The 24,748-nt window shown below is 41.4% G+C and overlaps 3 protein-coding genes across 4 annotated transcripts; 2 read left to right on the forward strand and 1 right to left on the reverse strand.

Annotated features, from left to right (window-relative positions):
* Positions 1–601: 601 nt before the first annotated feature.
* On the reverse strand, positions 602–6,508 carry LOC115736540 (UDP-galactose/UDP-glucose transporter 5). The gene is made up of 11 exons (XM_030668285.2): positions 6,039–6,508; positions 5,050–5,169; positions 4,692–4,784; positions 4,472–4,537; positions 3,716–3,814; positions 2,199–2,278; positions 1,865–1,977; positions 1,460–1,548; positions 1,242–1,328; positions 1,100–1,168; positions 602–1,018 (listed from the first exon to the last, which is right to left on the reverse strand). Exons 1-11 carry the CDS (start codon positions 6,156–6,158, stop codon positions 908–910), a joined length of 1,047 nt encoding a protein of 348 aa, XP_030524145.1. The 5' UTR covers positions 6,159–6,508; the 3' UTR covers positions 602–907.
* A 3,388-nt stretch (positions 6,509–9,896) lies between these two features.
* LOC115736537 (monofunctional riboflavin biosynthesis protein RIBA 3, chloroplastic) lies at positions 9,897–13,516 on the forward strand. 2 transcript variants are annotated; one of them, XM_030668281.2, is made up of 7 exons: positions 9,897–10,093; positions 10,206–10,521; positions 10,803–11,024; positions 11,157–11,482; positions 11,900–12,029; positions 12,131–12,427; positions 12,977–13,516. In XM_030668281.2, exons 1-7 carry the CDS (start codon positions 10,038–10,040, stop codon positions 13,229–13,231), a joined length of 1,602 nt encoding a protein of 533 aa, XP_030524141.1. In that variant the 5' UTR covers positions 9,897–10,037; the 3' UTR covers positions 13,232–13,516. The 2 variants fall into 2 exon arrangements, with proteins under 2 accessions (XP_030524141.1, XP_048139948.1); XM_048283991.1 differs by having other exon boundaries at positions 12,230–12,427.
* Positions 13,517–13,753: 237 nt separating this feature from the next.
* On the forward strand, positions 13,754–15,991 carry LOC115736544 (60S ribosomal protein L23a). Its single transcript, XM_030668289.2, has 4 exons — positions 13,754–13,841; positions 13,930–13,981; positions 14,699–15,062; positions 15,763–15,991. Exons 2-4 carry the CDS (start codon positions 13,966–13,968, stop codon positions 15,845–15,847), a joined length of 465 nt encoding a protein of 154 aa, XP_030524149.1. The 5' UTR covers positions 13,754–13,841; positions 13,930–13,965; the 3' UTR covers positions 15,848–15,991.
* Positions 15,992–24,748: the final 8,757 nt, after the last annotated feature.

Below are 24,748 nucleotides of genomic sequence, written 5' to 3' on the forward strand. Positions count from 1 at the left end.
GGGAACAGAAACAGAAAAAAGTGTTTCTGTTCCAAAAGTTGTTCTGGGAACAGAAATGTTACCATAAGCACCCTAAAATTCTCTTGAGAAATGAGAAAAAATCTGAAACACGAGGATACTTTCGTCTTTCAAATTAAGTTGCCGCGAACTCGGCCATTTTGGCTGTGGAATCAGAAGCAGCCAAAGCATTATCGCATTCTTATTTACATAAGGCAAGTTAGTCAGAGTGTTGCAAATAAACTTCTCAGGTTCTCCAACGCGTGCACAAGGTGCCAGTGAATATTGCATTAGTCGTGTCAGGAAACTTCATAGCAACGATCATCCCATTACGATGGTCAATACGAGTGCCTCAGGCACTGTTCGTACCCTCATATATTGAGCAAAATATGGTCGCTTCCAGGACGACAGCGCAATTACTCAAAACGGCTTTCCAGGCTACCGATGCTATTATGCTTTTCAAGGAAAGTAGTCCAGTGCAACATGACTTCATCTGATGGCCAGAACAAAGAAAAATCTATGTGACAACGTATATAAATCATTTTGATACTAACAGGCAATGGAGGCAACACCCAAAGTGATACACTTCGCCCATTAAGATTCGGCTCTAAAATGACTATTTCTGGAACGAATAAGTATTTGATGATTGGGTGACACAAAATTCCAGACAAGCATATGCTCTCAAAAACGAAAATTAGTTCGAGAGATCAAAAAAATGAGAAACATATCTACTTGCTTTGGTTAATGTATAACTCATTGTCCTGTAAATGTATCCCTTTTAGCTTCTCATAGCGTTGATAATGCAGACTAAACACGAACGGAATTAGAGTAACAGCAGCTCTAGAGACGAACAGCTGCTGCTCTGTACCTCGTTAACCAAAGACTAATCCCTGATAGCAGTGACCGATACTCATGACTTCACAGCACCAGAAGCTCCATTTGGCATTTGCTTGGGGAGTGATGCCTGTTGAGGTACTTTTCGTAGGAAGGTTTTCGTATAAAGGGAGCCAAAGACAATAACCTATTCAACATAACAGAAGTGAGTCAGCTAGGTCAGAGGCGATTCAATGAAATGCTTCAAACGAATCCGCTTGATGCTTACCGCTCCAATCCACTGTTCCCAGCTGAGAGGATGCGCAAACCACACACATGACAGCAAAATGCTGACCAACTACAACAGAAAAAAACTGAAGTCAAAAGAGTCCTTTATGAGCCTATGATTTCAGGGAACAGAGATATATCACCTGTCTAGTGGTCATTATAGTTGCAAATGTGAGAGCTCCAAAGGTCCGAATAGTGTAGGAAATGAAAAATTGACTGGTTGTTGCCACCTGATAAGCAAAGCAGGATTTTGCACAAAATATAAGAAAAGAAGAAAACACTAAAGACATGGTAAATTTAGAGATTTGTTCGTTAAAAGTCAACTAGACAACTTACAGCAGGAGTGGAAAAAATCACTTACGGTGGACAGCAAGGCAATGTCAAAGAAACAATCATTATGCCGATAAACAAAATCCACAGCTGGAAGAAGGTGTCCTTGTAAGATAATACCTAATCAAATTAGAAAAGTTCAATGATTGCATGCAATCAATAAATATTAAGGGTAGAGAATTTGCATTTTGTCATGACACATCATTCCCAAGATCAATCTCTTCCAAAAATGTTCGGAAGACCTAGATTACAACCGTCAATGAATATTTTTCAGTATGAGATCTTATGATTTTATTACTCACACTCGGACATCACTAATCATTAATCAATGTGGCAGAAAACAAAAACATGAGTCAAATAAACACCAACACTAGAGATGCAGAAAGCAAAACACCACCAGAAGAAGATGTCAAACTCAATAAAAATAGGAACTTGCCTGTCAAACTGAGAATACAAGAACATATTGTCGTATAGAAAATTTGATTGTGTATCTCCATATTGTAGCCCTTAAATAACTTGTCCTGGAATGTGCTAGTAAAGCCATCAAACCTAGTAAACGACAGATAATTGTCCAAGTCACAAACACAAAAAATCGATATGATAGAAAGAGCAGCTTCTCCAAGCTAGTATGTGTCAAATAAGCATAAAATCTCACGTAGCATGCATGAAATATGATACAGACCTTTCAGAAGAAAGCAAATGCAGAAAGAAAACCATAAATGAAAGTGATAAACTTACGTAAGAAATACCGAAAGGGAATGGTTACATACCCAAGATAACCGACCATGAGGGAAGCACCCCAAACAGTATTTTCCCTTCCTCTGCTGTATGGGCTAATATCAGGACCTGCCTACAATGAGAAGAAAAAACAACTCGATCAGAAGACATCTGAGTAAACAATATATTGAAACAAAGCACCAAGGGGGGTATCCAGCAATTTGCCAAATCATTCTCTCAATCAACGCAAAAAGTACATATACATATTCATGAAAATCTCATCCAGTATTTTATAGAAATTAACAGTTTGGAGCCATCTGTCCTCTAGGAAATAGAAATCTAATAAATTTAGAATTCTTCTATTCCTCCTCCACACCAACCAAAGAATGTTCGGAAGGATGCATTTTAGCCCTTCACCATCTGCCTCTTCCTTTCTCAGTCTAGAGCTAATAGTACATCTAGTTCACTCCGGGCAAAAAAAAGTAACCCAATAATCTCACACTTCAAGGACAAATGAGACTTGGAAAATTTGCATAGTCGAACCACCAGATAGCCAAAAAAGAACAGCGCTTAACTATCTTTCGACGTGGCACCCAAACAGTACTAGCAAAACAAACAGCCATCAGCCAAAGTAGAGAAATAGTTCTTTGAAGCTATCCCATTACAAGCACCATGGATTCAAGTTCTTGAGCCTACCATTCATAGGTTTATATCACTCACTCTCAGATGTTATGACCTTTCAGATGCCAAAGAACAAGTATGTCCCAAGTACAGAGCAAGAATTTCGAAAGGTTAGTGAAAAGGAGAATTTGAGGAGTTAGTCCAATGGTCATAGAATTGTAGAACAATAGACCTGCTAAACCTAATATGGAAAATCGTTATTAGAATGCTGTACTAAATCGAGGTGGATACTGTTGCGTTATAGAGCAACGCCTTAGAAAATGAGCTTAGATAGGATCAGAACACTGCAACATGTCAAAGAACTGAAATAAATACTGAGGAGAGAGGAATTAATAACAACACGACAAAATTCATTTTTTTGCTAGCCAAGCTATAACAATAGTCATTTAAGCCAAGGTGCTTCGTGTATTGTAGTGATTTTTTTACAGCTAAGACACCTAACATATTGCACAAAAATGAGTACCAATAATAGGAGAAAAGATGATATGTGATAACAGCTATACATAAAAACTAATTTAACATTTAGCTAAGGTATAGCAGAAGTTCAATAGGGTAAAGTAGATGCTACCTATTAAAACTTCTAGAACACATAAGTAACTATAAGCAGGCGGGTAAAGAAGCTGAAAAATACAAATCTAAAGCTCAAATCAAATCAACTACTGCAGAGAATACTACTTTTCTTTTAAATAAAATATGCTTCTAAAGTATGGTGCAATAATCACTGTAGATGGGATGAAAACTCCCACCAAACTTGTTATATGTTAAGTCCAATGGCAGGCTCACTTCTTTCACCCATTTAAATTGTACAGGAACTCTAAGGAACATAGAGGTAGTGAATTCAAAACACAACTGAGAGAGGTAAAAAAAATAGGTCGAAAACATTGCTCACTGGATATAAAATAAATATCGAGCAACCCAGTGTCACCAGAAAAGCTATCAAATAGTCCGGTCCCTTGTATCTCTTTTGCATGATTACTGTTCCCCAAACCTGCAAAGCATCGATGGAAAAGTGCAGTTTGCAAATTACTACTCAAGATAAAGCATGTATCCTACATATATAACACTAAGGTTTCTAGCGCTAACAAGAACTTGGACAAAGCTTGTAATAATTCCCTAATCAAATATGAATCATAATGTTTTCCACTCCATAACAACTCGATTATGATCTTTAGTGGACCTACTGGATTAACTGGAAAGAGCGTAGGAAAATAACACAGGTTTCTTTTAATGATGAATAAATGCAGTTCATATTGATCATCAATGATCGAGGTTGTGGGCAATCTGCATATATGACTCATTCTCGATCGTATCTTTTCCAAAGACACAGCTTTGTGTCTTTAAAATGTGGCAAACAACTGTCCAGTTAGCAAAGTTTCAAAATCCTCCATTCGCCTAAGTAAAATAGGAGCAAGGTGCTAAGAATACCGTTAGGTGGATGCACTTAACAGCAGCATCCACCTAGGCGAATCTATACAATTGAAGATATTAGGACATTGTACATCAAAACTATATTAATCAGACAAATTTTGTCTCTTGCCAATTAGATACATGGTTTACAGAGATCCAAATTTCTCCAGCAAAGGTTTATTGTGCAAAGCAAAAGATATAACCAATCTTCTTAAGGTGTTGGTAACATTAAGCTCACCATGACAGGTATCATCTTTGCACACTTTGCCAGAGTCTGAACAGGAAAACTGACATACTTCAGTGCCTACAGAAAGCATGTGCTGTCAGAAATGTCCACTTATATGTATATCTCTTTATGTATGCGATATAATGCATACCTCTTGCATAGAAAATTTGCGATAAAGCTAATATGCGAATCTGTTAAAAGTTATATAATCAAGCAAAATGGCACATCTTACCTCATACTGACACGTTGTTGTCAGGATGTTTGATATTGATATGATGCCATATTTATAAATTGGGGCAACAGGATCCAAGGCCTTCTTACTTGCCTAAGAAAAAAGGAAAGATATGATCACAAATGGCAGCAATAATGAAAAATTGATCAAATTTAATTTGCTACATGCATAAGGGAACATATTTTGCCGAACCAGCCTAAGATACCCAGCTGCTTACTCTTGTACCATCACAGGTTACGTAACATCCATTTATTGAAAAAAGCTTATGCATCAACTAATATTGTTATCCTCTCAACAGGCATATATTACCCATAGACAAATTACACGACGTAGCAGCATGCAGATAATCTAAACTTACAAGCAAAACACCCGCAGAAACAGCAGATGTAGTGATACGGTTGCAGAACACGAGAAACAGAGAATACTTAAAATATTCACTGTCTGCCCCAGCACCATAAGGCACTCTCATGATCTTTTCCTGCATGAAAGGACTTTAAACAAATCAAAAGACAATAAGCAACTGCAGATGACAATGGAAAACATAAAGGGGTACAGAGAGCATAAACATAAGAATAATAAAAAAGAGAAAATGAAACTGTTTGAAAGGTCCGGAAAGGAAAACAGCCTCTCAATTCCAAAAGGTGCAGATTTCAACATAATTACTTGCAGATTGAATTTATTATCAGCGAGCTAGATAACTGTAGCCATAAAAAGAACATATTAAAGAAAATAACTTAATGACCCCTGAAGCAAACTCTGCTGGATATATATACACTCTACACACTTTCAACTGCTCTCAGTGCTCTCTCGGCAGAATCCCCACATAAAATTGCGCCCCATAAGTAGTTTAAAAAAAAATTTATTCGAGCTGGATGATCCCATAGCATGGCCATTCGCCATCAAAGGATGCTAGCACAAGCCCACCTTCCGGAGCAACCCCAAATTAGCTCTCAAGCTAAAAAACTTGAATGAGAGAGCCCAAAACCAGTTCAAACTGGTCGGTTCGAAGATCCAATAAAATGATTTCAACATTTTCAATGAACTGTCAGAAACTCAGCATTTCCTAAAACAATTAGGTCAGAGTATCAACGCGATCCACATAGCAAGTCTTCAATTCGAGCCAGCGTATCTCCATCTACACTTCTAATCTAAAAACACTGGCCAATTAACTAGTTGATAAAGTCGCATGAACCGCCGAATTAATTTCGTTGATGAGAAATGCACGATACGTTCTCCCTATTGACGCCAAAATCCAGCTCCACTGATGATAATTTTCCCGCATCACCAAAAGGAAAACGTAGTCAACACGTCGAGATGCATTCATTTAGAAGATACGAAATTAGAAACCTGCAAAAGTCCATAGATGACGAGAGTCGTCATGATTCCGGTGACGGCGAAAACGCCCTTCCATAGCTTGCTCTTGCCCTCGCTCTCTCTCTCCACCGGTGCCGTCAGTTCTTCGGCCATAAACCATCCAAATCTCTCCCTGAAAAATCAACAACTCTCAAGGCCGCATCGGCCAGCAACAGATGTTCGAGCCTGAACCGCTTCACAAAGGAGAAAGCCGATGCTTTCCACGACTGCCGAGCAGCCAAAATCGAAGCCCTCGACGGCCGACCGACCGAACGACCGATCGATCTCTGCTGGGGCACGCGGGGAGGGAGAGAAGCTCGAGCGAACTCCGATTCGATTAGAGGGAGTAGTTACTCGTGACGATGATGATCGTCTTCTTTGCTGTCTCTCTGCTACGGACGCCGGTTATTTCTCTTCGTTCAGTTTCGTTTTCTAACTTCTTCATTTCTTTTTTGTTTGACTTCCGTTTCTCGGGAACAAAATTCAAAAGGGAGCTAATGGCTGCCACGTCAGCAGGAGAAGATGGGTCCGAGCGATTTTGTAAATTCTTTGTGTTCGAACCTTGTTATCATGCAATAACAATGGGAAAAATCACAAAGAAAATGCTATTAAATCCTTAAAACTTTGTCGATGATTTTGGATTGCTGTTGCGGGAACTTTTCGATTTCGCCACACGGGGAAGATTTCCCGGCCAACATGATTCGGACAAACTAAGATCTCTGTTTTGTGATTTGTAAGCCCACCTCGAGTATGGAAGAAATCCGATCCGATCGGATCCGATCTAAGTCCACGAGTCCCCCCTGTCCTTGCCGCTTGCGATCGCAAATGGACCACATCGATATTCAGCTTCCATATAGTAAAGGACAAGCTGAGAGGTCATTGGACCTTTGCGCCGTGGCCTGTACCAAATATTGGCCATGGATTATGAAAAGGAAAACTATGCAGCACCGACACGTAATACGTGACACGCTACACAATAAGACACGACATGACACGCCGACACGTAATTTTTAAAAAAATAGAAAATTTCGATACGTTGGGATACGTTATATATTAAATGTATAGTATATTAGAAAATTTTAGCGGTGAGTTTCTTCTTTTTTTTTTGTTAGGGATTCACGACTAGATTTTTTTAGACTCGGCTACATATATTAATTTTGGGATGGCTGTGTATATAACTTAAGTATGTATAGTTTTAATAAATTTGCATTTTGACCCATAATTTATTAAAAATGCTTAAAATTGACCATGTGCCTGTCAAAATTGTATGTTGAGATATTGGACTCTCATGTCTTTGGCGTGTTTAGAGCGCTAACCACGTGTCGGTTGCCTGTTGGAGAGTGTCAGAGTATCGAACACGACATGAAGGCCCTTGAAGAGTGTTGATGCTACATAGGTTGACCCGTGAATCAAGGTCTTCAAAAAAAGTACTTAGGACGCGAATGATAACCATTCCGTTTCTCGATTTTTTTATTTTTTTGTTCCCGGAACGGAATCCGTTTGGTAAAACAATTTTATTTTCCTATTTTCAGGACAAAGTTTTAGCCTAGAAATAGGTTGAAACAGAAATGAGATCTAGAAAATTTCTACTTTTTTTATTTCTAAAACAAAACAAATTCTTCTCATCGCTCACTCCCTCTCTATCACGTGTAGTCTCTCTCTCACCTCCCTATTGTCGGTATCCATCCGTCGATCGTTGATTGTCGATATTCGTCCGTCAATCGCTGGTATCCATCCGCCGGTCGCGGGCTGCCATCTGTTGGCCGAGACCCGATGACCGGCAACGATAAAAAATTTGTATCATTGTCAAATGTGTTTCTTTACTTAAAAACTCGTCTAGGAAATAAAAATAAAAAAATCTATTTCTAGACAGAAATAACTCGTGGGAATGGGAATCGAAATAAGCTTTCTCCTCCATTAATAAGCTTTGTACTCCGTTGTGCCATCACTAATCGGTTATCGGTGGTGGCGGAAACTCAGCCACCACCAGGCCTAAGACCAAGAAACATCGGAACGACCACCTGAAGCTGGTCATCTCTCTCCTCAACAACGCCGCCCACTAGTTCCTCCTCCACAACGACCTCCCCCTCACTCTTGAAGCCCACCTCCTCCTCCCTCGACCCTCTCATCTCTCTTTTCTCCCTCCCACCACCGCCGCCACCGCCGCTGCCGAAACCCCTCCCTTCTCTGCCGCAGGATTGCTGGTTGATACAATCGTGAGCCATTTGTCTTGCTTTCGCTCCCCAATATGAATTTGATGAGATGAGTTGACCAGTTTGAAGAATTGGGATTCCATCAGGGTTTTTTGAAGAAGGAAGTTGAATTTTGGCCCCCAATTCGTTAAATTATATTAGAGTTGTTCAATTAGTGTCCAAATAACTTCGTTTGCCTTCTTAATTGCAGACTTCAACTAACTGGCATGCCACGTCAGACAATATGTTCTTGATTAATGCCTCATCAAATTTTCCAGCGAGACAAATCGCTGCTGGCACTTTATTGATTGATTTTTAAAGTTTTGTGGCACTCAAGTAAGGAAAAAAAAAAGTGATGGCCCTTAAATGAGGGCCATACAAAAGTTATGAAACTCTTAATGTTTGTTTTGTGAAATATTTAATTGAAATTACGAGTTGGGAATGGGATGATAGTTTTGATATGGTCACTACACAATCAAAAGTCAATTTTGAAAATGAATATATTTACGTCGGTGATGTACTAAATTCGACTCTTGGAATAGCAAACGATGTTGAATACATATGCACGGCACAATCTATTACAGCGATCGGAAATTAGCTTGTGAAACGACATGGACCGTGCCGCTCGGGCATCCATGTCATTCTTTTGCCCTAGCATCAATTACACGGCGATTCACGTAAAGGAAAAACCACATGAAGTGGAACCGCAGCTGACGAAAGGACTATAGTGAACTAATTTCGAAGATTTCGGAGGCTATGTTGCATAAAAATAATGTTTAGGAGGACATTCAACCATTGAGGAAAAATTCAGCCCATCATTGTCCTTTAAGAAAAAACATGAACCATCGGAAAAAAGGGAATGGATAACTTGCAAAGCTAGGTGCATATGGTAACACTTCTGAAGTATAATCAGAAATCGATTTGTTAATATAACTTCTGAAACGGAAATCTATTTGCTTTAAATTTTTACTTCTGAAGTTATTTTTGAGCCCATTCCAAAAGCTAAAAAAAAGTTACTTCTCATCTCAACAGTAGCACTTGTCGGCCTTGCCCTCTCTCACTTTGCCCTAATGCAACTTTGCCGCCACTCCTCCCGTTGGCCGTCGTCGCCAACCGCCGCCACCATCCACCGTTGGCCCTCGCCAACCACCGTCGGCTATCGCCACCCACTACTAGCTGCCGTTGCCGCCCCCTGCCGACAACCGCCGGCCCCTGTAGCTCGCCACCCCGCCACCCACCGCCGCCTGACGCATCGACCACTGTCGACGACCATCGCCCGCAACCGCCCACCGCCAACAACCACTCGCCACCACCCCCTACCGCTGTCGTCGACAATCGTCGTCGCCCACCGTAAAAGTTTTCAATCGTTATCACACGAATTTTTGTTCCAGAAGCAGAAATTTTGTCTTGTTATCAAATACTTTTCTCTAATTAGAAATCAATTTATCGAATAGAAGCAGAATAATCAATTTCTGCTCAGAAGCAGAAATAGAAAAATCAATTTTTGTCAAGAAGTTAATTTCTAAAATAGAAGTGTTGCCATATGCTCCCTAAGTTATCTTTCAACTGCAATGGTGATTCGTGGGGCACGTGATTAGGATGACTCCGTACAATTCCAGTTAAAACTTCCAGATAACGGTCTCGGCGACGTCCACGAGCATATCCAGAACCAAAGGCCGTACTTCCTTGTTTATATTCACTCAGCACGTAGAATCATGAAGGCAAAAGTTCATCAAGAAATCGGACCGAACAACAAGCTCCAAATCGCCAAAGCACGTCTTTCGAACTGCTGTTGCGGTTCATGGAATGCATTCTGTTCCCTCGCCCCTTTCCCCATCGCGTGGCCATCAAGTCGAGGTCGAATTCACCAAAACGATGGCTTGTTTCGCTCGCCCTTTGATGTTTCACTTGCTCGTTAATGGATGAAGATGATGATGATGATGATGGGGTTCTTGTTCTGTTGTTGCAGCGTTCGTGAGCTTCTCGCAGCTCACCAGAGTGCGAAGATTGGAGTGTACAGGAAGCAGGGGCTGAACTCTGCTTGCTGGGCTGTAGGAAGCGAGGCAGGGGACCTGTTGGACGAGAGCACGGTGAAGGGAACTGAAAATGGTTCTCTGTTGAGCGCTCTCGAGGATTCGGCTTGGGCGCCATTTGGGACTGTGGATGCCGAGATCACTCAGGAGATGATCGATTTCTTCGTCAGCGAAGCCGAGGGTGATCCCGATTGCCCGTCAGAAGGGTATTCTTCGATTGAGCAGGCGCTTAATTCTCTGCGTGAAGGAAAGGTCAGAGAACGTGCTAGTTGGTTCGCATTACTTCTGCAGATTTCGTTTCGCTACTTTCAAGAGTTTATGCAGAAGAAAGTTAGCTATACTTGTCCGTGAGCTGGAAACTGACAGATATTAGATGAACAATATTAGTACAGCCTAGCGACATATCGTAATGGATTCTGCAATTATGCAGAGATATCTGTTAAATTCCAAACTCAATGAACCTTTTCTGTTTCCTTTCTGTACTTGGCCTGAGCGCGATGAACATAATGTTAACCATCATTGCCCGTTTTTAGATTGTGATTGTGGTAGATGATGAAAGTGGGAATATTGAAGGAAACCTTGTCATGGCAGCCACTCTTACAACTCCTCGCGATGTGGCCTTCATGGTGAAGATTGGTTCCGGAATAATCTCTGTCGGCATGAAAGAGGAGGATCTGCAGAGACTGAAGCTTCCTCTTATGTCCCCTGAAACCGAGGAAGAGGACTCTTCTGCTCCCACCTTCACGATCACCGTGGTATGGCCTTTAATCATGCAGCTTTCTTGAGTTTTCATTGCATGCATCGACTGTATCTGCCACTTCAGAAAGCTGTCAAGAGTAGTTGACGATGATGAAGATAACACCAGTTACGTCCTGCCGCCTGCACAGGATACAAAATCGGGCACGTCGACAGGGGTTTCTGCTTTTGATAGGGCGAGGACGGTTCTCGCTCTTTCATCTCCCAAGTCCAGGCCAGAAGACTTCAGAAGGCCGGGCCATGTGTTTCCTCTCAAGTACCGAGATGGGGGTGTCCTAAGAAGGGCTGGTCATACCGAGGCTTCGGTGGACTTAGTTATGCTCGCCGGCCTGCGACCGGTTTCTCTTCTTTCGGCTGTGATGGATGCAGAAGATGGTTCCATGGCTTCTCTCCCCAGCTTGAGAAAGCTGGCATTGCAGTACAGCCTCCCAGTTGTTTCAATAACAGATTTGATTAGGTGATGCATCATTTGTTACCATAATATAATTTTCCCTTCAATTACTCAAGGATCTCTTTTCTACTACATCCACAAATTTCCTTTGCTGAGACGAAATCACCCGAAAGAGATTGATCGAGGGAATTCGCCGAACAGAAAGGTTAACATTTAGACCAAAAGATTGACTCAGTATGAAAAATTATATGCATGAGCTCATCTTACTTAGAGGGTGATGCTCGGAATTATCTGATGTGATTCATTTCTTCACCCTATATCTTCTGGGTTTGATCAGTACCATTCAAACTATTAAAACACTGTAACATCAATATACTACATATGTAGCAATTTGGTGACAATGCAATTTTGATCTGTTTTATGGTAATGAGAGATCATCCTTTTTGTTTATACTCATGATCGGTTGTGGGGTCCTTCCCTCAGGTACCGAAGAAAGAGGGAAAAACTGGTCGAAAGAACCGCCATTTCGCGTTTGCCTACTAGGTGGGGATTATTCCGAGCTTACTGCTACCGCTCCAAGCTTGACGGGACCGAACACATAGCCGTCGTAAAGGTAGCATCCGAGTTATAAGCTCACTTCTTATGTGATCCCTAGTACATCGGTTGTCTGATGCTTTTACGCGATACTCTCGATTATCTGCATGAAATAATCAGGGGAACATCGGTGATGGGGAAGATGTCCTAGTGAGGGTTCATTCCGAGTGTCTAACAGGGGATATATTTGGGTCGGCTCGGTGTGATTGCGGGAACCAGTTGGACTTGGCAATGCAATTGATAGAGAAAGCTGGAAGGGGAGCTGTAGTCTATCTCCGAGGTCACGAGGGAAGAGGGATCGGCCTGGGCCATAAGCTGCAGGCGTATAATTTGCAGGACCAAGGCCACGATACAGTTCAAGCTAATCTAGAACTCGGGTTAGCCGTCGATGCTCGGGAATATGGCATTGGTGCCCAGGTCTGTGCACTTCACCTTCTTCTCTTAGTTCATTTCATCATTAGCAAGGTCAGATTGATGGAAGGACAAGTAAATATATAATAGGAGGAGGACAGTGGGAGTTCTACTCAAATTACCTGAAGAGGAAGATGATAATCTAGAATGAAGCATCTGTGCCGAGAACTGTTAGGTGCCGTTAAGTCAGTCCGTGTCTCAGCATATAACAAAAATAAGTCTGAGAAGAACGCTGCTTATGTCAATGATGCTCAGAATAACCGATAACATCATAGCTAAGCAATATACGGTCGAATGGTATCGGAAATTTGTACGAATCTTCTGATCACGAAACATATGGTGAAAGATGAATTCGTTTAGTTTGCAAGTAGCGTGAAAGCAATCTTCCTACGGATCATGTACAAAAGGAGTGTCCTGAGTCAAAACTGGAACTGTTGCTTGCTGCAACTGTACATAGTAGTTTTTTGGTTTCTCCAGTCAATTGATGATCCTTGTGCCTTGCCATATTGTCTTTTCACCATGCTTCTAAGTTCTGCAATATGGGAAACGGATCAGATTCTGAGGGATATCGGAGTTCGAACCATGCGGCTGATGACTAACAACCCAGCCAAGTTCACCGGTCTGAAGGGCTACGGATTGGCCGTGATCGGCCGGGTTCCTGTGCTGACACCCATCACAGAGGAAAACAAGAGGTACCTGGAGACGAAGCGCATGAAAATGGGCCATATCTACGGCTCCGACATCCCAGAGCCGCTTTCCGGATTCGTCGATCCAGATACGGGCGAGGACGATTCAATGGGGGCTTCGTGAAAGGCGAACGGCCTCAGTAACGCCAACGGCCACTCATTCGTACCACAATAGGATTTGGAACTTTTGAGGTTGTTTTATATGGTGACGCAATTCGTCGGACCACTTGATCCTGCATAGACATTCGACCACACTACAGATGATGGAGGATGGATGGGGGGTGATCATTCAAAGGACGCTCTATTGCATGAGCACAGAGATGCAATTTCTTCTCTAGTGATGTACATATCTGTGATTATACTCGTTCATTTATGGAAAAATCTCAGTTTTTCTCTTCCTTCGTTTTTTGTATTTGGGAAATACTTTTCTGACAATACTGTTAAGGACTGTATAGTTTTAACTACACATATGCGTTTTGTATAAAACACTCATTGATTGAAAAATCGTGTAGCAAAAAATAACTAACAATACTATCAGATTATCAAGCTAGCAGCTTCCGGAAGCATGAATCTCCGACGTGCACAAACCAAACATCCCGATTAAGGAACCGAAATGCGGGCCCAAAAAGCTCAAACGGCCCAATATGTGGGTGGCCCTTACTATATAATCCCCATCTTCTTCTCCCTCAGAAGAAACCCTAGACGACGTCTCCGACCCAAGCCACCGGCCGCAGGTCTCTCTCTCTCTCTCTACCCCCTAGCAATGTCTTCGACGCGAATGGAAGTTGTGCTGATGGCTTCTTGTCTTGCATTTGTCTTTAGGGTTTTCGAAGGATCCCGAGACCTTCTCCAACCGCCATGGCCCCTGCTAAAGGTACTCACGAATTTGCCCGTCTGTACTCCTGCCTCTCTGCGTGTACGCTCGCCATCGCTCGAGATTTAGTGAATGAGCTTCGTTACTGTCCATGGCGGCGATGGTTTAGCGGCACGGATTAACGTTTGCCTCGTATTGCGTTTTAGCTCAGCTCTGTAGTAGTGCGATTTTAGCTCGGGCAGAGCCATCTAGGGTGCGCATATATGCGTCTTGTGCGCAGACATCCTTAGTTAGTATATTGCGTGTCGGTTTATTCCGAGGGAAAGTGTTTGCCAAGGGGCGGTGGGTTTGGGAATATCACCCGGTGTCACTGCATAGAAATACCGCCACAATGGTTTTGTGGTTTCTTCGCTGCCTCAGCCAATCGCAAGATGCCACTGCCCAGTGTCTATGAATTCCTCAGCGTCTGTCATTGGGTAGATATTAGCGTTTCTTGATGTTTGAAATGATTGGGTAGAATGATTCATATATGTTGCGAATGCGAAGCTATAATTTTTGCTATTCTTGAGGCTAAAAGTTCCCCTCTGCAACTTGTAACTATGTATCATTGCTACATGAACTGAAAGTGACCATGTCCGTCGTGTAATTTTGTGTGGGGATAGCTGGTTTGCTGTTGGAGGGGTTCACCAGCAAACATACTCTCCTTCGGATTATTTGAGGATTTCTGGTTTTGATTTCAACCTTAGAAACTCATCTGATGTGTCTTGTCACCTGCAGGTGACAATGCGAAGAAGTCTGATCCAAAGGCTCAGGCCTTGAAGGCTGCAAAAGCTGTCAAATCGGGACCAACCTTTAAGAAGAAGGCTAAGAAGATCCGGACTTCAGTTACCTTTCACAGGCCAAGGACACTGAAGAAGGAAAGAAATCCCAAATATCCTCGCATCAGCGCTCCGCTGAGGAACAAGCTCGACCATTATCAGATCCTCAAGTATCCCCTCACTACTGAGTCTGCAATGAAAAAGATTGAAGACAACAATACTTTGGTATTCATCGTAGACATCCGAGCTGATAAGAAGAAGATCAAGGATGCGGTCAAGAAAATGTATGATATTCAAGCCAAGAAAGTTAACACCTTGATCAGGTAATCCCTTATAGCTGCTGACTAGGTAGTTGTATGTAGGATGGTTTCAGTACTGCACCCTACGTAGTATTGTCATGTTCATCTAGGTAATTGAGAGGAGCATACACTTGATTGTTACAGAGCTAGATGTGTAGATATTAGTTTGTTGCCAATGGATAAACACATTCCTCTTAGAGTTCTTAATTGAATAAGAGATGGCTCCATGAAGTCCTATCAACACACGTTCACGTTGTCGGTTTTGATGTTTTCCTATATGGTTTTGTATGAACTTGGATGTGGCATGGTTGTCGTGATTTTTAAAATTTCAGTTATGTAAAATCATGGAGTCTCTTTGAATTTCGTAGATTGTGTATATGCATTTCACCGTCGAGGAAATAAGAAGAGCCACTAGACTTTTGGTAGACCATTTTGGCCCGCCTATGGATATTGTGTTCTGGTGCTAAGGCCTATTGTTTTGTGACCGCCTTGGTGTGTCGAACTGTGATTCGTGTGCCATTCTATGAGAGCTTATTTTGCCTTGAAGCAGTTTTCTTGTATGAACTGCTCTAACCCATGAAAGTAAGAATTGGATTACCTCTTCTATCTTCTAATCCGGTTTTTGGTTGTCTTACGATTTGCTTTTTCGAAGTGCAACTTGTTCTTTCTGTTCCTGGTAATTTTGAAAATAACGGAACCAATGTCAATCTTTGTTGTGATGCAGGCCTGACGGTACGAAGAAGGCATATGTTAGGCTGACTCCCGACTACGATGGTCTGGATGTGGCGAACAAAATCGGCATTATTTAAGTTGGAATTGGTTTTTCATTCTGATCATCATTCTTCTCTTAGTGAAGACAATTTTGTGGAGGTGTTGAGAATGGAGACTCATCTGTAATGTGACCTGTCATTTAAATATTTTTGGCGTTTCTGAAAATTCAGATTTCAGGTGGAGTCATTAGACTTGCAACGAAGCAAAATCAGAATACGTAAGTGCAGATGTTTCTTCAACAACAACTCTATTCAAATGCCGGTCGCTGATGGGGTCCACCCATCCTCCCTCGTGTTAAATTTGTACTGTTGATCGCTTGGAAGTGAACCGATTAATCTTAAATTGCCTGGGAATCAATCTTAAGCATTAGAATCTCAACCCAGTTATAGGGAAGCAAACCACTTTCAGACGAAAGCTTTTCTATCACTAATTAAGGGGTATGTCTTTTTTTTCTTTTTTTTTTTTATGACCGAGGTTTCGCGTGGCCGGCGAACTTCGCTCAACACAACGGTGGAGCACGACTAGTCCTCGGGAGAGGCTAGCGCAGGAGCCCACCACCACGACCTCTTACTTAGGACACCGGCGCCGAGGAGTTTTGAATCCAGGACCTCTCGTGAAAGGAACACCGATCGGTGGGTAACCAAGGGGTATGTTGTGCTTTGGCCCCTTCAGAAAAAGACTAGGCATTTTATCATGCCATTAATATGGCCTAGTCCTTCTAGTTTGTGTTTCAGGATCCTGCTGTTGCTATTAGACTGTATAGAATCCTGATTTACTATCACAAATTTGGGGAGCAAACACCTGGTTTGAAACCAAAGAAAGAAAACATCCAGTGCGAAACATATGTTATAATTTATAGCTGTCTACAGAGGTTGGGATTACACATGTTCCTCTAAGAAAAGGAGAGTCGAACTTCATAGGTTTCTGTAAGAAGCAGGAAGCACAACGAATCCAGCACTATCTTCAAAACTGGCTATAACAATTGATTAGTGCATTTACAGTTATCAACCTCAAGCCTCAAGGGGGACGTCTTTTCGCTTAGCTAACGAAAAATAACTTCCAAATTTGGATAATATTTCCTATCAAGGAAAAAAGTTCAGCGACTTCGTTTTCGAACGTTTATAGCTAGTGTGTATTTGGCTGTTGGTGGTCATGCTAACACCTGCTAACAAAATCTGGTTGTTCCCTGGGGGCGAACCAGGATAACTAGCAATTAAATTAGGCATCGACCCCGAGCACGTCCCAGGAGACACTTCTGCTGCTTCGAGATTCGGCGACGGGCTCGTGAATCTCCGAATTGCGGTAGTCGAGTCCGAAATGTGAGCCTGCACACTCGACAAAGGGTCATAACCGGTGATGTTAACTGGTGGAATGTTGAAGAGTTTCGGGGGAGGAGGATTCCTCCACCTAGGAAGAGGCCCTGACAAAAGAAGTGTCTGCAGGAGTGGACCTGCCTCCATCACGGCCTGCAAGAAGTTGCCTTTCTCAGGAAGTGCTTTTCCCACAACAAGATCATCAATCACATCCAAAGCTCGATCGACAGTATCGGCTTCTCCCGAATTTAAAAAGCCCGGAGTGCTAGAGACATGGCGCAGACCATTACTTGAACCGGCCACGTCAGCATTCAGGAAATCCGACGGAGGAGTTGCCCCGAGCGGAGAATGAGAGGCTGAAGAGCGATGCAGTAGATAGGGGTCATTCAATGCGGGGGTGCGATGGGTTCGGTCTGTCACTGGGTTCGCTCTTAGTGGTACTAGGAAGCTCCAACGGAATCCTGAAGGGCAAGGACCAGGAGTGATATTTCTGAGGAGTTTCTGCAGCTGATTTCTTGCTTCATCTCTTTCCTGGTACGCTGTTTTCAGGAGACTAAGCAGATGCTTCAAATTCTCCTGGTTCTTTCTCGCTTCCTCGAAAGCTTTTGTTTTCTCAGACTCGAGTTCAGTGGTGTTATACAGGATCAGCTGCTTCAGTTCATCCATGCTCTGTCAAATTGAAAAGGTACGAAAAAGGAAGCAATGTGTTGGCTTCTGTGTGTAGGAGGATTCATAAGAAGATTGACTCATCACGAAGAATCTGCATCCTGATTTACTCTGTTCGCCGCACTATCGGAAACAGGATTTTGACGAATAAAGAACAATAAACATAGTCATGCAGAGAAGAAATAGAAAGAAAAACCTTCGTAAGTATTGCAACCAAAAAGGAAAATCAAACTAGAAGTCAATGCTTTCAACCAAAGAAAGAAAAAAAGATGCAGATCAGATAGGGACACCTACCAACCTCTTTGAAATGCCTAAGCTTCTGCTACGACGATCGAGAGCTCCATAAATATCTAGTCTAGCGACAACAATTTCAAACTCGGATTGAGTATTATGTTGCAACGGCCAACTGACGCATTCAGATCCTCACCTTGGTGGTTAATTTAGACTACAATTCGGAGAAACTGTTCGACTGGACAGGTAGATCGAATCACGATGAGCAAACTAAATTGCAGTTGGCAATTTTCTTTCGTACTTAAAGTGGGTTTCAGTACAGACTCGACAGTCTGAATCCAACTCACTCACGGTTAATTTTTGCAGTGGTCAATCACCTCGATAACGGAGATGAGAATGAACATATCCTACCTTGCCAACTGATGCCACAGAACGATCTCGCCACAAGAAACTGAGATGTGTGTGACAAATTGTATGCATGAGATGCTCCGGATGAAGCTACAAGAAGCAAGTGCACCCTAAAAGCCGACTCTGCGACATCCTCTTCCTCTTCCTCTTTTTTGTCGAAATCCTAGACCTTAGTAACTTTCTGCCAAAATTTCTACTCCTTTTCTCTTCGACATTCGAATTTCCAACAAAACAAGGCGTTACATCCCGTTCTTCGGCCGGAAAACAGAAGCGTTTGAATGAGAGCCAAACAGTTTTTAGCAGAAGTTAATGGCATTCAGACATTAAAAGACACACTGAAGCAAGGCAAGACTGGGGACAACGAGAATGGAGAGTGACTTACATGTGGGTGGCCCCAAAGAGAGCCCAGCTCCAGCTCCTCCATGGGAGAGAACTGACCCTGAAGCTATGAACAGGAGAGTGATTCGCGAAAGGTGAGTGCTTTGACTCATTTTATAGAAGATGAAGGAAAACTAAGAAGACAGACTGTGGTGGCATCAGGCCCCACGATAAGGGCAATGTCTGCAAGGAAAGTCCACGTCAGGGGAGATAAAAATCCGATCTTTCAAGACATTCCAGTTACAGAAATTCGAGATATTCCATATTCTGCTCTGGTTATTACCATCCGAGATTTGTACTGGTGACAAGTTTTCTGTTCATCCTCCTGGTTCCAGTTAGATTTTACCTTGGACATGCCAAATCTAGGCTATCGTAGGTTTGGAAAAACAGCAACTGTTACAGGTCAGAGAATCTAGCCGTTATCTTTACGACCTTTCGCGCCCGTTTTTCTCTTTCTTTTTCGGATTCCATTTCAATCGGCGCGCGACTGACTCGTCGTGAAATTTGGTGGGGAGAGATGATAATCTTGAGGTCGTTATGATTGATGAAGAAAAAAGAATAAGCTGGTTATACTCTTATCGATAGGGTCGGCTCGACTTGCCATGAATTGCGGACATCTTCTATGCTCGTAAAGAACATACAATTTTGATTCACCGGATGCGTATAATGACGTTATATGTACAGCATCATCATGTCATCGTTTATTTTCACTGCAACATATGCTTGTCATCCATAGCAGAAAAGGTAATGTAGCTCGAGAAGCCGAAGCATCCCGAGCTGCTACCAACCCTCTTCGGCTTTCGATATTGTCCCGAATCACGAGAATTCGTTCAAGACTAGGACGACTACGATCCAATTCAGGGAGGGAAACAACCGAAGGATCAAAGCTTTATTTGCCCACAAATCGAATATGATGCAAAAGTAGAAGGCAAAGATGAAGCAGATTCATTGGATTCGAACAGTTGACAAAGCTTCCATCCCATTGAGCTCTCTCTCTCTCTCTCGCTCTCTCTCTCTCCTGTGTTTAGTTTTGACTGATTCAAAGGAAAAAGAAGCTTTTGCTTTGGGTCTATTCAGGAACAGATAACCTAAAGTTTGAACAAAGTTTTGGTGATATCCATACCGACTGTGATGGCCCCCGCACCGAAGAGAGAGAGAGAGAATCTAGTCAATGGCAAAAGTCAAAACCGAGTTCCTTTTCGACGAACATGATTGCCATTATCATGATAAGTGCAGGTGCCTAACCAGACTTGATGATGATGATGGCGCTTTGGAGGGGAGGAGAGTGTCGCTGCTAGGCGGACCGGCAAGGGTTTGGGCACCTTGGTGGGGCCCAACAGTAGGAATTGGCTAAGCTGGGTTAAGGAGCTAATTGAATTCGGAACTCATGAATTAGAAGAACTGGAGTGAAATTTGGAATTTATGGTTATTGAAGTTAGCGAGACCGATGGTTCGTTCCTACGAGTATTTGGGTACGTGATATATCCCATATACTAGATGAACGGAGGAAGAAGTCGGACGACAAAAGCGAGAAGTGTATTTTCATTGACTATAGTGACACAACTAAATGTTATAAGCTGCATAATCCCAATCACTGAAAAAGTAACCACGAGCAAGAACACCAATTTTTTTTTTTAGATAAAGCCTGGGAGTGGATCCAAAAGGGTAACCAGAAAAACATCACCATCGAAAATGAAGCGTTGGAAGGAGAGACAGAAGCCTCTGTATCGACCACATTATTAACTAAATAAATAATTAACATACGGGGCTCCAACATTATTCTAAGATTGTTATGTTGTCAAATAATGGACGGTCTTTTGATAGATGTTAAGTGCGTATAAACACGTCTATTCGTATAAACACGTGCGTTCGCGTGTCGTGTAGAATTTTTTCCTTAATGATGTAAAACTAAAACATCGCCGCGTACTCAAATCGCATAAACCACCGATGCAGATGATTTGTCAAAGCATTTTCCTGAAAATAATCGCTTGTATCACTTAAAATAATTAGTTAATAAAAAATATGTTCGCGATAATTCATGTCTAAATATTTTCGTGGACGATGAGAATGTTTTTTTTTTTTTTGGGTAAGGACGATGAGAATGTTTTTCATTCACTTATTTTTGTAAATGATATAACGATCGTTTTTCAAAAAACGTTTTTCGAATTATTTATTTTTCGCGAAACAAACTAATATCTCTTGCGGTTTGATGACGTGGCGCCGCATCATTCTGGGACTTGATCACAAAATTCGAATCATATACGGGCTTAATGGAACTTTCCAAGAGCAGCGCAATGGTTAAACTAGGCCTGCCCCCACGTAATTCTTCGACACTTGGGTCCTAACAAGCCCAATGGGCCTCAAATTCGGCCCACACACTGCCTGAGGATAAGTGAGCCTCTCGGATTTTACTTGGCTCGAGCTCGACATTTGTGTGTGGTTCATGTAACTTTGTGTTATATAGATCGGATATGAATCTTACCCGAGATTTGGAATCCACCGAAAAGGGATTGGCCGAAGATCAGCGTGGATGGGTCTCTAATGGACCGACAGACCGGGGCAAGTGTCGCCGGGATATGCAGAGACAGCGGGGAGAGTGGTGGGTGGTTTTCACGAAGGAAGCCCAAGAAAGTTCTGTCGAGCAGATTAAAAACCCTTGCTTGTTCGGAAGCACTTCGTTTCTTTGAAGTGCGATCCGATTTTGTCTCTCACGTTGGAGTCAGACTGTCGAAGAGTAACAAGTGTACTTAAATATCATGAGTCGTGCCCGTGGGAGGTGGCCCCGCTCATCACCGCATGCAAGAGCTTAATGGGCCGTTTCACGCAATATCCAATAGCCCATTGCGGAAGAGAAGCAAATCAAGTGGCGGACTGGATCGCCAAGGCTCACAAAAGATCTTCCCTTGTAACTGTGCTGCTCATCCTTCTTCGATCCTTTGAGGCCTCATTTGTTCGGAGGCCCAATTATCTTGTAACGCGTGTTTTAAGATGACTTCTCTGACACAGGAAAAAAAACAAAAACAAAAAAAACAAGGTGCTTGATTGAAATAAGCATAAAAACGACAAGGCGGCAGAGTTTGGGCATCCCTTGACCAGGCCGACTCCTTTTAGTCCTTATTCGAGATAGAAATGGCAAAAAAAAAAAAAAAGGGAAGAAAACTATTTAGAAATTCGGATCTAAGGATCTATTTGCTTCATAAAAAATGAATAATTTGAAAGATAATTTTTTCAAAAATGATTATTTAAATCGCTTGAAATAATTAGATAATGAGAAACATTTTCATTATTGACAGTAATTTATATATAAATGTTTTTGCCGACGATGAGAATATTTTCAGTTCATTCATTTTATAAGCCATGCAATGCGATCATTTTTCAGAAAAATGATTTCAAAATTATTCTTTTTTTTTTTGTGAAACAAATGAAGCCTCGGAATGTTTGTTTGAGTGACGGTGTATTCAGAGAAATTTGTTTTTTGAACTTTCACCCATTTGGTTCGCCGAAAATGACAAGTCAATCGAAAACACTTTTCGGGCAATGAAAATATTCCTGCATAAAATTAGCAAAGTGAATCTTTTTTCAATTATTTTAGTATTGAAAACACCTTTCGGAATTGCTCCTCTCATAATCTTTTCGATTGACAAGTCAATCCCATTAAACACTTTCTGAAGAGATGAAAACACCTTTCGGAATTGCTCCTCTCATAATCTTTTTTTAATTATTTTAGTATTGAATTATTTTAATAAATTTTTTTCCTTGGCTACGGCTGGCGATCGGCCATAGTCATGGGCCAGCGAGGCCAAGTCTCCTTGTGGCCCGGTGACCGATGAGATAGAAGGAAAAAAAAAAGAAAACATTAATGAAATTAAAAATTTTAAAAATAAATTAAAATTTTGAATTTATTCTTGGCCTAAGATCTTTCATGAGATTGAAATCAATTTTCAAATGAGAACCAAATATCATAAAACATTTTCGGCCACATATCACTAAACAAAGGAAAATAAATCATTTTTTTCAGAAATTACTTTCTTTTTTAGTGGAGTTTTCGGTGAAACAAACGCACCCTCAATGATATGAAGGGCTCTTATCGAATATTTGAAGATAGCCCATCATCTATAGTTTACCACACTACTTTGTCAAAATCACTTGTAAGTTAAAGTTATGCTTCCCTATCTTTACTCGTTTGACTCATGCTGATTCAAAGTTAATAACATGCTTCCACAAACTTAGCTCGTCGGTCGGAAAAACTTTAAAATTGGCCGTTGTTGATGTCGGCAACCCAAGTGCCCTGTTCTTTCGACATGAAATGCCCGTCACCTGTTCGAGCAAATGTCAAAGAAGTTTAATGGGAAAGAGGATGAAAATGACATGATGGTTTCGTAGTGGAGGGGGCAAAATTCGAAGAATTTATAATCTCTTTTTGACCCCCAAAGCATTGACATCTCGATGTAGGAATTTATTCACATTCAAACAAAAAAGGTGTAGTCAATTATCAATGAGTAATATTTTTTTTAACCGACTTATGGCGAATGATCGGTCATTTTCAGCAACGCCATCAAATTCATACTAAGTTTTACGCCACATATGTTTAATTTTTTTTTGTTTGGCAATGATTATCTATCGCGAAAATATCAGAAACCTACGTCACATTCTCGGTGACTACTTACACCTCTCTACTTTTGAAAAATGCGAAATACCTACTTGAGTCTTAGTTTTGATATCACTTTGCACGTTCGTATCGATTATCCTTGTCTCCCATTTGCGGAAATGCCACGTTCTTTTAGAAAAGTACGCATCACCATATCCTAAAATCTCACAATTACTCAAAAAGTTTGAAAACAAACCACCGATATCCCGAGTAAATATAACAATGAGTTTGTGAGGAGGGGTAATTTGGCCTTTCCAAAGTGAGCTTTGCTTAGAGAGGTAGTGGTCATTGGGTGAAAATTGAATCATAATTTTGGTATCTATATCATACCACAAATCCTAAGTTAGAATCGTTACGTTTATTTTTCATTTTTTTGGTTATTTTGCTTGCTAATTCCATTATCATGTTTATTCCGTGTTCTCTCATTATATTTGTCCAATGGCAAGTGCCGTCATATCTTAATGTTACCGTGAATTTTCACGGTAATTTCACTAGAGATGGTGGATAAAATTAAAATGAAAATCCTAAATAATGACGACGCTTGTTTGGACGCTGATCCACGTGGATCGGGTCCATTACAATAGTCCATCACGCAGGTCGTGCTTGGGACCCAATCGTAAGGCCCACATGCACGGTCAACGACTGTGATGGGCTTAATCGACTAATGAATTGGAGTCCACACAAAGTATTTTGCCATGAGAGACATGCGATTTCCATGCTACTTACTAGATCACATAGCTCTCGATGTAAAGTTAAAAAAGGGAATGTCATCTCGGCATCATTGTTAGATCTGTGGAGCTTACAATATGCCACAAAGCGCTATTATTGTAAGACCTCAGAGAACATCATTAACTATTAATAAAACAGGGAGTTGGATAGGCATCCCGAGATTATTTTTTCATTCCATCAATTTTGCCAGAAAACCCCTGAGCCGTCCACAATAAACAAATGCAACACAAGATAAGCTAAAAAAAAATTGCCAAAGCATTAAAGATTTAGGGCAAGAGATGCGTCGGGCCATCTTAATTTATTTAAAGAAGATAAGCACTTGCTCGTTCAATATTCCCAGACAAGATGGATGCAAATGATGATTAATGTTAATTAAAAGCACAACTTCACATCAGACCCACATAATCATATGTTTATGTGTGTTTGAGGCCGTCGCATTATGTTGTTGTCTTATCTTTTTTCTTTTTTTTTTTGTTGGTCTGAACATTATGTTATATGATCGATTGTGGGGAAAAAAAAAATTTGCTAAGTTATTATGGTCGGTGACATGGCCACGTAAGCGAAAA

This window comes from Rhodamnia argentea, chromosome 8 (assembly GCF_020921035.1).
Source record: "Rhodamnia argentea isolate NSW1041297 chromosome 8, ASM2092103v1, whole genome shotgun sequence".
Classification (NCBI taxonomy): Eukaryota; Viridiplantae; Streptophyta; class Magnoliopsida; order Myrtales; family Myrtaceae; genus Rhodamnia; species Rhodamnia argentea.